Genomic DNA, 13,434 nt, shown 5'->3' with positions numbered 1-13,434 from the left:
CTGAATTTGGCCCCCATGATTCTCTACTTCAACATACTTGTCTCACAGCACAGGATTCAATATTTGACCAATGATCATACTTTCCATTTACATGGGAAAAGAGGGTTTGAATTCTGTGTATATATCACTTTGAAAACTATTTATAAATTATTTAAGCTTTTCTCACTGTTTTTTTTTATTCTCTAATTCATCTGAAGGTTTCCAAAATCACTTTTTTGTGCCTTAGTTGTTAAAATAGTGTTCGTTCACAGCCTGAAGTGGAAATGTTTTCGTCAAATACATATTTGATAAAATACGTATTTTGATTTGATGACTTACAGCACTTGTATATAGACCTGAGGGGGGCTCATGTACTAAGAGGTCGTATGTTCAATAAAACGCGTGGAACTACTTTTCCACGTCAAAGTCCATATGTATCAATAAGGAAAAGAGCGGTAAAAAGGTTGGAATACCCAACACGTTTGTAGGTCGCGTTCGTACGGCTCAGCAGCTCAGATGCATGTCAGCCTCACTAGTCAAGTATAGATGTTCACATCAGAGTTACATTAACGATCAATATTGATCAAAAATTAAGTAAGTAAGTAAGTAAGTAATTTTTATTTATATAGCGCTTTTCCAGACCAGGGTCACAAAGCGCTTAAACAATCAAAACAATATTCAATAAAGTATATACTTTAAAGATCAAGATAAAACTGATAACACAACAGGAGTTCCAGAAAATCAAGAAAAGCCTGAACAAATAAAAATGTCTTAAGATGTTTCTTAAAGGAGTCAGTAGATCCATCAAACGCAAAGAGAGAGGAAGATCGTTCCAAAGCTTAACACGTGTTTGTGATTTCACGAGTGGATATTCAATTATTCACAAACTTATTAATATGTTCTCATTCACCAAACTGATGGTCTTTATTTATTAAGACAACATCGATAATTTATAATGAATATTTGAATCCGCTATTTCACGCTATTCAGAAAAAATTAAAGTCCCAGGATGCCTTTCTGCACAAAAAAAAGGAAATATGAACTTGTTTTTTATAATATAACGAACAAAATGATCAGCTTGTGAAGTGTGAAGTGAAGCTACAGAATGAAAGCAGCTAAAATGTATCTCATGTGATCACGTGATCGGAGCCATCCTCTTGAAAAACACACTAATATAAATACACCATCACAGGATTTGTTAATTTGTGATTTCTAACAAAACGCTTTTATTTCAAAAAAGTAATAAGAATTTGCGTGTGTTGCTCAGCTGCGCCACACATTGATATGAATTTAAGACAATGACCATCTTCATCATCATCATCACTACTCAGTGCTCTCTGTTAGTGATTTACAGTTTTATTATTGTTAAACTCCAATTTAAGATGTTTCAAATAAGCCCTTGATCGTCTGTGTAAATAAAGTATTCGCATTAATAACCCTGAATTTAAAACATTTACACCAGAGCTCGTCTGCACTAATTTAAATGTAAGTATGTGATCAGAAATGTTTAAATGAACGAATATAAACTATTAATCAAGTTAAAATTCATGTTTTTATTCTTTTTTTCTGATCGTGGAGAGAAAAATCACAGACTCTGGTTCATTGAAATATGTTAATGACGGCGTGGAAAGGGACGAACAAGTCTGCGATTAATTCTACGTTTATTGGGACGTACAAAAGAAAAATAGCTTTTATTTGTGTGTACGCGCAGATTCATACATCTGAATAATTTTGTTCGTACTCCATTTTCTGGATTAGAGTGTCCAACTGTATTTATTAGAAGATGCAAGAACTTCTCTGTAATGAAGCCCCTGGTGTTTTGTTGTTTTCTTAATTCAATTGACATTAATAATATCTGTTCCCTATTTTATCTTAAACACTGTCATCTTTCTAGGTCACAATATCAACATAAACATACGTTGTTTTTTTGCACATCCTGCGGCGGGCCATGTAAAATTAGTTTGCTGGCCAGATTTAGCCCCCACGCCATATTTGACATTTGACATTTAGACACAAGAACACAGAAATATTCAGCCACGCTGGTGGAAACTAAAGGTTGCAGCAGCACGTGGGAATAAAGTACAGAAGAATGTAACTAACAAGAAATGCATTTGTTCAAGTCTGTTCTAAACAATTAATTTCTTTATGAGAAGACAAATTTTATCTTTTATAATAATACTTATTGTATGTTCATCAATTTAAATAAAAATCACTCAAGTTGAGTGTTTTTCTCAGTTATTAAATAGATTAATTAATTACAGATAATGATGTAATAATAGCATTAGTTTTATCACTATATTGAAAGCACTCATTAAACAGTCACAGTTTTGTCGAAAACCCATCTTGGGGATCAAAATACTGACTCACTCAGCACTTTTGAACAATTCTAAAGCCATGGAATCTAAATAAACTGTAGAATTGTAGTCATGAAAGAGTAGAATCAACATGAAAATCTTCTTAAAAGCAGAGTGTTTGTTTAAATGCATAGCTGTCTTTTAAAGTCAAAATATTTGAACCTGAAGTGAAGTAAATATAGCAGTTTTTAATTAAAACCGTCTAAATCCAGAGTCACAAACTCTAAAGCAGGATCGACAGAAGCCATCGAAGCCTTTCATTTTCCTGAGAAGTGTGTGAGGCCCGACCGGTCGTTATGCCGTCCACACGAAATATCCTAAAATCTGTTTGACTTTTCCCACTCAGGAAAGAATGGACTTGATTTCTGTGAACTTCTGGTGATGGAAAGAACTGTGTTGGGGGCTTTTGTGGGAGTGAGAAAGAGAAGGTTTCATTGTTGGACAGACCCTCAGGGAGACTTGCACAAATAGAAACATTAAACCTCAGATAACAATTCCAGAAGAAACTTTTTTGGGTTGACGATCACTTTTCCATGTGTCCAGGTGACGTGGGAACCAAGCCTTTCTGCAACGGTCATGGAAACTTCAGCGCTGAAACGTGCCTCTGCGACGAGGGCTGGACGGGCGCCAACTGCACCGAGCCGCCGTGTCCCGGCGACTGCCAGGGCCGCGGTCGCTGCCTGGACGGAAAATGTGAGTGCGACAAGGGTTTCTCCGGAGACGACTGCAGCCGGGACGAGTGCGCCCCGGACTGCGGGGCGAACGGTCAGTGCGTGGGAGGCGTGTGCGTCTGCTCGGACGGTTTCCTCGGAGACGACTGTTCTCGGACCAAATGCCTCAACGACTGCCAAGGTCGTGGGCGCTGCAGGGACGGCGTCTGCCAGTGCGCCCGACCCTGGACCGGCAAAGACTGCTCCGATCTGGCCTGTCTTAAAGACTGCCACCGTCGCGGGCGCTGCGTCAACGGGACGTGCCACTGCGACGCCGGGTTCAAGGGCGAGGGCTGCGGCGAGCGGACCTGCCCGGACGACTGCCAGGGCAACGGGTTCTGCGTGGAGGGCCGGTGCGCCTGCATCGCCGGGTTCGGCGGCGACGACTGCTCCGTGCTCACCTGCCTCAAGGACTGCAACGGCCGCGGCGCCTGCCTCAACGGGATGTGCGTCTGCGACCACGGCTACCAGGGCGAGGACTGCAGCCAGCTGGCGTGCGTCAACAACTGCAACAGCAGGGGGCAGTGCATCAACGGACGGTGTTCCTGCGACGTGGGCTTCAACGGCGACGACTGCTCCGAGCTCTCCTGCCCCGGTGACTGCCTCCTCCGGGGTCAGTGCGTGAACGGACAGTGCGTGTGCGAGGAGGGCTTCGCCGGCGAGGACTGCAGCGTCAGGACGTGTCCGTCCGGCTGCAGCGGCCGAGGCGAGTGCGTCGACGGGCGATGCCGGTGTCACGCCGGCTTCCAGGGCGGCGACTGCGGTCAGCTGAGCTGCCCCAACGGCTGCCTCCACCGGGGGCGCTGCGTGGACGGTCAGTGCATCTGCGACGAGGGCTTCGTGGGCGAAGACTGCGGCCAGAGGGCGTGTCTCAACGACTGCTTGGCTCGAGGGCACTGCGTCGAGGGGGCGTGCGTCTGCCAGGAAGGCTACGCAGGCGACGACTGCTCCGTGCTCGCCTGCCCGGAAAATTGTAACAGCAGGGGGCGCTGCATCAAGGGACGCTGCGCTTGTCAGGTGGGATATCGGGGGGAAAGCTGTGCCGAGCTGAGCTGCGTCAACAGCTGCCAGGACAGAGGTCAGTGTGTCGATGGCGGCTGCGTCTGCGACGAAGGATACATCGGCGAGGACTGCTCAGAAGGTAGGAAGGAAAAAAAAGTTAAATTTGCAACTTCAACTTCTGCTACTGAAAACGGCGCCGTCTTTATCCAGTCTCTCCTCCGACGGAGCTGGTCGTCGAGGAGGTGACGACGGACTCCGCGGACCTTCGCTGGAACAACCAGATGCTGGTGACGGAATATCTGGTGTCGTTCGTGCCGACGGGCAGCGACCACCTCCTGGAGAAGTTCACCATCCGTGGAGACCAGACGGCCACCACCATCAAGGATCTGGAGCCCGGAGTGGAGTACCAGATCAAGGTCTACGCCGTCCTCAACGAAAGGGAAAGCGTTCCCGTCAGCGCCAGCTTCACGACTGGTATGTCGGTCTGTTGCTTTTAAAATAGTTTTGTCGATTGAAAGGTTCATTAGTTCTTTATTTAAGTTGTTCAAAAAGTAGTACACAACCTGGTTTATGTAGATACCTGTGACCACCTACCACAACAATGTTCATCAACACAAACTGCAAATACATTTTTTAATTCAAATAGCTGAGGTCCCTCACCCTGTGGCGATTCAACTTCCGCGTTTCCGCTGGTTAAAACAGTGAACTCCCATGATGCCTTTCTACACACTAATCTTTGTGGCGACATTTGATTGGTCGCTACAATACTGTAGTTGAATTATATGTCTATGTTGCTATGTCGTGATCGACAGCTCTAATTGGGCGGCAAAGCATTATGTGAGCTGTTCAGATCACTGTTACTAAGAGGGTCTTTGAGAAGGATGGCACCTCGTATACAATTTAGAGTTCGCAAATTCAATTCAAATAAATTATGTTCATTTAAACTAAATAATTAAACACTCACTACTTTCATTGAATGCTTGAGGACTTCAGAACATAACTTGGCTATGAACGAGGGACCACTGTAACTACTCTGAACACGTGAGGTCGACAACATTTTGTTTTGTAATGTCATATTTTGATAAACCCTTGAATTATTATTATTTAATTTAAGTTGTATTGATTATAATTGTTATTAAAGATGTTTTATTTTGGAGAAAAAAAAGTCAAAGTCAAAGCCTTTGACTCTTAACATGTCAAGATACTATTTCATTCAAGTTTAATCAAAATAGTTCAACACAAAATCTATGTTGGATCATCTTGTTGTGGAGAAGTCATCCCAGGGCTCTTGCTGACTCAGCGTTATATTGAGTTGTTTTTTTTAATGTATCAAAAGGCCTTTTTATTTTATGTGTAGGCCGGTCCGTCAAAATAATGCTGACATTAAACCGGTCTGCGGTGCAAAAAGACCTGGACCACTGCTATAACACATATGAAGAAAGTAGCCACTGATGTTGCGCAGCTTTTGCTGTTGTGGTTTCAGGGAACATTTTGAATTAGCATGATTTTATTAGCATGATTTTATTAGCATGATCACCTTTCATTAGCCAACAGCAACACATTGTTTAATTAAAACCTGTGTTTTTTTCCCGTCAGTCCTTCCACAGCCTGAAGGTTTAGGGTTCAAATCTGTCAGCGACACGTCTGTGGAGGTGGTCTGGGATCCACTGGACTTTCCCTTCGACGGTTGGGAGATAGTTTTCCGCAACACGGTGAGTTGTTGATCCTGATTTTTCCGCACATGTTGAAGCCATAGTTTAGGATGAGAGAACAGATGTTATTGGCTTTACTGGTCGCGCGACATGTTTTAATAGTGTTTCAACATGTTTAAAGATTGTTGTTGAAAGGTTTGGAGGGTTTTAACATCTATCACGACCAAGGTCAGCTCTCAACACCGTTAAAGATGCTACGACTAAGAGAAGATTCTTATTATTATTGATTTGTTGTTTGTTTGACATTGTCTTTTATCTTTGCTTCCTTTCCAGAAAGAAGAAAACGGCGCCGTGCTCAACAGACTTCCATCCTCTCTGAACCGGTTCATCCAGTCTGGTCTTGGACCGGGGCAGGAGTACCACGTGTCCCTCAACGTGTTGAAGAACCAAACCAGAGGAGCTGCACAGTCCCTCACAGTCACCACCAGTGAGTCTTTTATCAACGTTCTCTGGTACATGTTTCCAATCTTAGTTTTAATCTCTATTGCAACAAATTAAATCCAAAACAACCTTCAGATATGCTCAAATGCTGCTTCAGAGAAACTCGGAACATTTATTATTGTATATTGTGGCAGGTTTTTCCCCACATCATCCAGATCTTCTGCAGTTTGTGAACTTTATTTTAATCTGTCAGGTTTAACTTTTTTAAATCTGAGTCAATTATTTTACCGTCTTTATCCTGAACTATGTATTTTTGTTTAAACATATTCATCCTAACCTTGTATTTTTCTAGTTTGAATTGTCTGTTTTTTGGGGGGTTTTATTTCTTCAAATTTGTAAAAAAAAAAGTACCATATTTTTTTTAAACTTTAATTTTTCCCTGTTTGTGTTATCTCTGGGTCAAGGTGACCTGGTGGCCCCCCAGAGATAACACAAGGGTTAAAAAGCTAACAATAAAAACAAATCTTTTCATTTTATTTCATTATTATGGTCATATTATATGACCGTATAATCATTATATTTTTGCTTATAGCCATATATATTTATTGATGTTTTTTAACTAGAGAATGTTTTTTTTTTTTATTCATCTCATAAACTTCTTCTGAAATAGTAAAATAATTCTTAACAGTCTCATCCATGCTCCCGGCTACAGTACTGTTACTGGAAGTTTTCTGCTATTTTCTCCAATTTTCCGACCATTTGTTGCTTCTTTTATAGGAACTAATAATGTTTTGGCTGCTCAGTGTCGACCCAGAGTCGGCCCGGATCAGTGCTTGAAGAATGAACTAGAATTTATAGATTAAAAATCATCTTCAGGATATTCTTAACATCATTTTCCACTTTTCAAAAGTCGAGCTGCAGAAGGTTGTTGAGTCTTTCGATGGAGTATGGATGAGAAAAGGGGGAATTCGGGAATCGTAAACGTCCCTGAGAGGAAATTCCACAAACTCTCTCCCGCTGACTGGGTTCTGCTCCAAAATGAGTTTGAGCTTTTGGTGAAAACTTCTCCAGCTGCTTCGCCGTCAAACTCAAAGTCTGGAAAAGTCGTTGAGTTTGCGTTGATGTTTCTGATGTCACGTGTTGACTCAGCTACTCAGAGGAATAACCAACGGTGCAGGTCCGGTCTACGAGGGTCTTCATGTGTCCTCATGTGAACGTCTGTTGAAATGTTGTTGTTTTTTCAAGCTTTAAATCATTTTTTTTAATTCAGTTTAATAACTCCTATATTGAATGGTTGAACTATTGCTTTTTAATGTCAATTAAATATTTAAAAATGAATAATGTTTATTACACATCGACTTTGTTAATATAATTGGAATGTGGTTGTTGTTTTAAAGCCTTTTCTTTTTTATATATAATTTAATATAATTAGTTGAATTTAGAAATATTTCCTTTTTAAGATAGAGGTTTTTTTTGATGATATGCATTCATTCATTCATTTTGTACCACTTTATCCCTTACCGGGGAGACTGGAGCCTATCCCAGTATCATAGGGCGAGAGGCAGGGGACACACTGGACAGGACGCCAGTCTGTCGCAGACAAAGACACACAACCATTCACACACACACTCATACCTATGGACAATTTTCCCAAGTTCTCAAACAACCTCTGTATGTTTTTTAATTGTGGGAGGAAACCGGAGTGCCCGGAGTAAACCCACGCAACACAGAATTCCAATAATTTAAAAATACATATTACAATTCAATACAATACATAAATTACAATTCTGAATTCAATAGAAAATTTGTTTGAATAATAGTTCCAACATGATTGGCTGAATGTTAAATCAAGTAGCTCGGTACTCTTTTGGTATTGTCTGGTGTATACCAACATTTTGTTTATTTATTTAAAAGGCTTAAACAAATTTAGAAAAAAAAAAAAAAAATGTATTATTGGATTTTCTTTTAAATTAAATGATTTAAAAAAAAAATACAATATAGAAATGATTGAATTTAATCGTTAAAAATAAGAATTCAATGCATTATAAAAACACCATATCCACTAAATGTTCACTTTATTTTAAGTGCCAAGTGTTTTCTCAACATTACTCCTAGTGTTCTGTATCCATCCATCAATCCATGCTTCTTCTAAAGCTTGTCTGAGGTCAGTTCGTTGGGGCAGCCAGGTCTCCTCCCTGTTGGACACCCTGAGCCCTCCGGTAAAGAGGTCCTAGAGCCACCTCAACTGACTTTTCTCCTTTTGGAGGAGAAAAGTGATTCTACTTTGAGTCTCTCCTGAATGACTCACCTTACTCACGAACAAAAGCCAACGACTCGTCCACCTGGTCAACATCTCTCATTCATCTCTTCTTCTCTGCCCAGAGATCGATGCTCCTCGGCAGGTGGAGGTGAAACACGTCACCGACTCATCGGCTCTGCTCAGCTGGTCTCAGTCGCTGGCGCCGCTGGACAAGGTCTCTGTGTCGTTTGCTCCTGGTTCTGACCCGACAGCTGACGTCCTCGTCAACGTCTTCCCTCCTGACAAGCAGCTCAACATCGCAGGTCTGTGTGGAGAAAGATCAGTGCCACCAGCATATTGAACTGTTTCATTTAACATTTCAAATGTTGAAATTTTGAACATTGTTTTTTAAATAAGATTTCTTAAATTAATAAAAAGAAATGTTGAATATTTTATTTATAGTATATTACATGAGTAATTGTATTCAATAATTTTATTTTTAAATGGTTGAATTTAACATTTCAAATTTCGAATGATTATTTTGTTTAATTGTTGGATGTTTTTAATTGATTAATTAATTAATCTTTTGGAATCATTTGAATTTAGTAAATTGTTTATTTAAATGTTGAAAAAGTTTTAATCAACAATTTTAAATGATTTCAAACTGAATTCGTTTTTGTTTCACACAAAGGATTTGATATTCTAATTTTAATCTAAAAATGTATTGTCTGGTGGATCTATTATCATACCCACATTATTATATTGACCTTGAAATATTAAATTCTGATTTATTTATTTCTTGTCATTGGAATAAGACTCCATGTGAAACAAGGATGTTTTGAAAATATTCAGGTTGTTAAATTCAATTATTTAAAGAAAGAAAAAAAACTTTAAATATACAAACAGAATTAAATAATTTTTAGAAATGTTTTAAAAAAGAAAACAACATTCCAATTAAACAATTGTAAATGTCAACAATTTCATATGTTGACTCCAAGCCTCTCTCAATCTTCTGATGATATTCCTCCGTAGGTCTGAAGCCCGACACGTACTACAACGTGACGCTGACGTCAGAGCGAGGAAACATCAGCAGCCACAGCGTCAGCACCTCCTTCACCACAGGTCTGGTCCACACAAACTCTCCTGGTGTTCCCCTCACTCTTGACCACTCATCAAACTCACCTGTCCCTGTCAGACCTGGACGCCCCAGAACACCTGCAGGCTCCGGCTCAGAGCGACACCAGCATCGCTCTGGTCTGGACCAACAGTCGCGCCAACGTCAGCAGCTACCGAGTCAAGTACAGTCCCATCTCCGGGGCCGCTCACGGCGAGGAGGTCTTCCCTCGAGGACCAGGGGACGTCACCGAGGCCACCATCAAGGGTGAGAGTCCACACACGACCTGGACCAGGATCTCTCTCTGATACCAGTGACTGTTTCAGGGCTAAGACCCGGCACGGAGTACGGGATCGGAGTCACGGCGGTGAAGGACGAGCGAGAGAGTCTCCCAGCAACGACCAACGTCGCCACAGGTCAGTCACTCACTATCTATATATAATATAATATATATATATATATATCTCAGCAAGACACTCCTTTAATCAACTCTTTTCTATTTTTCTCTTTGGAACTACATTAAAATATTATACTGTTGAATTTTACATTTAAAATGTTAAAGCTTACTACACTCTCTTTAAATCTTTCACCTTATGTCAAAGCTTTTTTTAAATTATTATTATTGTTTATTTAATGTTGTGTTTTGAGGCTCTGATTTTTTTAAAATAATTACATTTTAAATTGTTTATATTTTCTTAATTTATGTATTTATTTTAACACATTGTTTGATATTCTAATTCCAATAATTAAAATATACTTTTTTTTATATTAAATATTTGTTTATTCGTAGCCACCACGATCATACCAACATTTTTTATATTCAATTTAAAAGAGTACGATTCAATTTTTTTTTTTTTTTCCAAAATCCAGTTTTGTATATTTGGAATTACAATATCGAACTTTAAGAATGTTTAAATGTGATAATTTAAATGTTTAGAAAATCTAACAAAGTATACCTACATAATTGAATTCAATTTATTAAATAATATAGTGCTTAAAAAATGGCAAGATTTCAATTAAAAAATAAAATTTAATTGTCAAACTCAGCCATTCGATATTCTGGCGACACTGATATACTTCCATATATTTCTGTCAATAATCTCAACTCATTTTTTTAAATGTCATTTTCCTTGCATCATATGGACTAATCCGTTTTAAAATAACCATTTTTGTTACAAGGAATCTAATTTATATCTATTTTATCATTTTGTGATATCAGGTTTTGAGTTTATTGAGGTCTTAGTTGTTAGCAAAAAAAAAGCCATTAAATTAATGTATAAGACTTAAAAACTGTCACTTTTTTAGTTATATGCTATCAGACCGAGATACTACTGTGACCTAATGTGTGAAGCTGAGTGAAGTGAATACTTAGTTTTCAGTGAACTTGAATTATGTGTAGCAGCTCCTTACTTTTTTTTTTTGGAACATGGACTATATTTTTACATTTTCATCCGTTTGGCTTCCCCAAAACGCCTTTTTCCAGTCACACACTCTACAATTGAAGACATCATTAATCTGTATATCTCGGCCACTTATCCTGGTTCTCCCCTCAGAACTGGATCCTCCCGGAGATTTTAAGAAAGTGGAGTCTTCCGAGACGACGCTGACCCTGTCCTGGAAGAAACCAGAAGCCAAGAGCACAGGATACCGACTGGTTTACGTCTCCAGCGACGGCCAGGTGGACGAGGTGGTGGTGCCGGCCACGGAGACCTCACACATGCTGTCCGACCTGACGCCTGGAACCGGCTACACCCTCAGCCTGACCACAGAACGTGGTCACAAAAGGAGCCGGACCATCACCCTGCAGGCCTTCACTAGTGAGTAGCTTTCTTTTGAGGTCTTGTTGTGGCTGTTGTGATGAAAAGTTCAGGAAAATCCTGGACCAACTTTGTCCTCATGTTTGGACCCTCAGTTGTACTAGATTCTGGTGTGGGTCATGGACATCCTTTCAACTGGTTCTCTTGGGACATAAAAAGTGAAATTCTCTTTCTGTCTTGTAGCTTCTTTCACCCTCTATGTGTCAGGTTCGGAAAAGCCCGAAACCACGACTACTCCACAGCCAGAGGACAATGTCATTAGCTTCGTGAACTTTGACGAGTCCCAGCTCTCCAAGACGCGGCCGGAGGCAAAGCTCGGAGAGCTGACGGTCTCCGACGTCTCGCCCAGTGGCTTTGACCTCTCGTGGACACTGAAGCCCGGTGATCTCCATGACAGTTTGGCGCTCGAATACAGAGTTTCACAGCAATTATGGGACGCCAGAGAAGTGAAGCTACCCGGAGATGCCACTGGTTATGGAATCCGAGGCCTCGAGCCTTCGACAGAATATGAGCTGAAGCTCTTTGGACTGCTCGGTGGACAGAGGACTGCACTGCTGGAAGGAGTTGCAGTCACAGGTAGAAGACCTTCGTCGCGCTTCTGTTAGCATTGCTAACCCTGGATTAGCATGATTCTAATTCGCTGCCGTTGGTAAACGAACAGCAATAATGTACATGAAACTACAGCATGGAAATAAGATTTGGACAAACTGAAGAACAACTAATTCCTCTTTCCCACACTGGCTTCATCTTCACTCGCTCGTGCTGAGTCAGCTATCTCGGCTTCCTAGCATGTTCAGGGTCTGCCACAAACCTTTTACCTGTCACTGATTATTTTTTTTAATTGTGTTGGAAAACATTTATATAATCACATTATATTCAAACTAACATTGCTGCTTTAACGTTACAACAAAGAGACAACATGCGCACGCTAAGGTTAATGAAATCCTCTTTGTTTACGTAAACAGCTAAGCTAAGTAACTCACTGTTTATGTTAGCAGCTAACTAGCTAAGTTCCTTGGCAAGACAACTGTCCTTGGTCAGAAATTGAATCTGGAACAACATGCTTTCTTTCCAGATGCCTTTGCTTGAATTACTTACTTTCACGCACATTTATTTCTCCAAAACTCTGGAGCTCTGTTGCCGGCTAGCCTGAATAGTGTTTGACGCCGCTTTGCTAGTGTTTATTCTTTGCAACGCAGCCATAACTGGTGTCTGTTTGCTGGCTATGACTTCGGAACAACTCGGCTATGACTCGGCCACCTTCAGACATTTCCTCTCCAATCTTCTTTCAGCTGAAGACCATGTGACTCTTTCGATTATTTTTTTATTGCAAGAATTTTTTAACCTTTTCTATCCCCTGCAGCAGCCAGGTCAAGGTCACAGGTCACTGGAGCTCCTACGACGTCACTTCCTCTAAACACTGACGCCCCTTTAGTGGACCTGGAGGAGAGCTGGAGTTCTGGTATCGGGCCAGAGAGCTTCGATTTTAACCTTCTGTCAAACCTCCAGATCACTAATGTCACCTCCACAGGCGCCACTCTGCAGTGGTCAGCACCGCACCACATGTTCGACCACTTCCTGGTTGAGGTCATTCCTCCTCTCGGGGGGACAGCGTTTCCTGTGACCACTGTACCAGGAAGTGTGAGGAAAACTCAATTGAGCGGTCTGTCGTCCTCCACAAAGTTTAAGGTGTTGGTACGTGGACTTGAGGTGGAGGGGCGGAGGTCTTCACCCCTCAGAGGTGTTTTTACAACAGGTACTTGTGCGCCTCTATCTGATGACCTTTCCTTTCATCTGAATTCTCAAGATGTAAAAACACATTTGAGCTGTAGTTTAACTGTGTTTTAGAGGATCTGCCCTGTGACATGCTCTCATATGGACACTTTGCTAGGGAGGCAGTCAAGAGACATTAAACAAGATGTCTGAGCATACTATTGTCATCTCTTGGAGGAGCATTTGTCTTTTAGCTCAGCTCTTTCTCTCTGATCTAAAACCGCTGCATGGATCCGACTGTCCACCTCCATTCTCTTATTTGTTACGCTAGGATCTTTTCACTTCTTCATCCCTTAAATTTAGCTCCAAAATGTTTTATACCGCATCACTTGCTATTTTAAAAACAATGTACT

General features: G+C 40.9%; 1 protein-coding gene across 3 annotated transcripts in view; it reads left to right on the top strand.

Annotated features, from left to right (window-relative positions):
• Positions 1-13,434, top strand: part of LOC148079428 (tenascin-like) — a 47,385-nt gene that overhangs the window by 17,672 nt on the left and 16,279 nt on the right. For 2 of the 3 annotated variants that reach the window (XM_087790988.1, XM_087790987.1), the window contains exons 4-14: positions 2,877-4,184; positions 4,256-4,519; positions 5,642-5,757; positions 6,031-6,184; positions 8,521-8,700; positions 9,410-9,499; positions 9,573-9,758; positions 9,818-9,907; positions 11,045-11,308; positions 11,492-11,884; positions 12,672-13,064. In XM_087790988.1, coding sequence (XP_087647114.1) covers positions 2,877-4,184; positions 4,256-4,519; positions 5,642-5,757; positions 6,031-6,184; positions 8,521-8,700; positions 9,410-9,499; positions 9,573-9,758; positions 9,818-9,907; positions 11,045-11,308; positions 11,492-11,884; positions 12,672-13,064 — 3,438 coding nt within the window. The remainder of the gene's footprint in view (positions 1-2,876; positions 4,185-4,255; positions 4,520-5,641; positions 5,758-6,030; positions 6,185-8,520; positions 8,701-9,409; positions 9,500-9,572; positions 9,759-9,817; positions 9,908-11,044; positions 11,309-11,491; positions 11,885-12,671; positions 13,065-13,434) is intronic. The other variant, XM_087790989.1, reaches the window with a different exon arrangement.

The sequence above is a fragment of the Callionymus lyra genome, chromosome 5 (assembly GCF_982586985.1).
Source record: "Callionymus lyra chromosome 5, fCalLyr1.hap1.1, whole genome shotgun sequence".
NCBI lineage: Eukaryota > Metazoa > Chordata > Actinopteri > Syngnathiformes > Callionymidae > Callionymus > Callionymus lyra.
The sequence above is the reverse complement of the archived record's forward strand: the minus strand, read 5'-3'. Positions and strand labels throughout refer to the sequence as shown.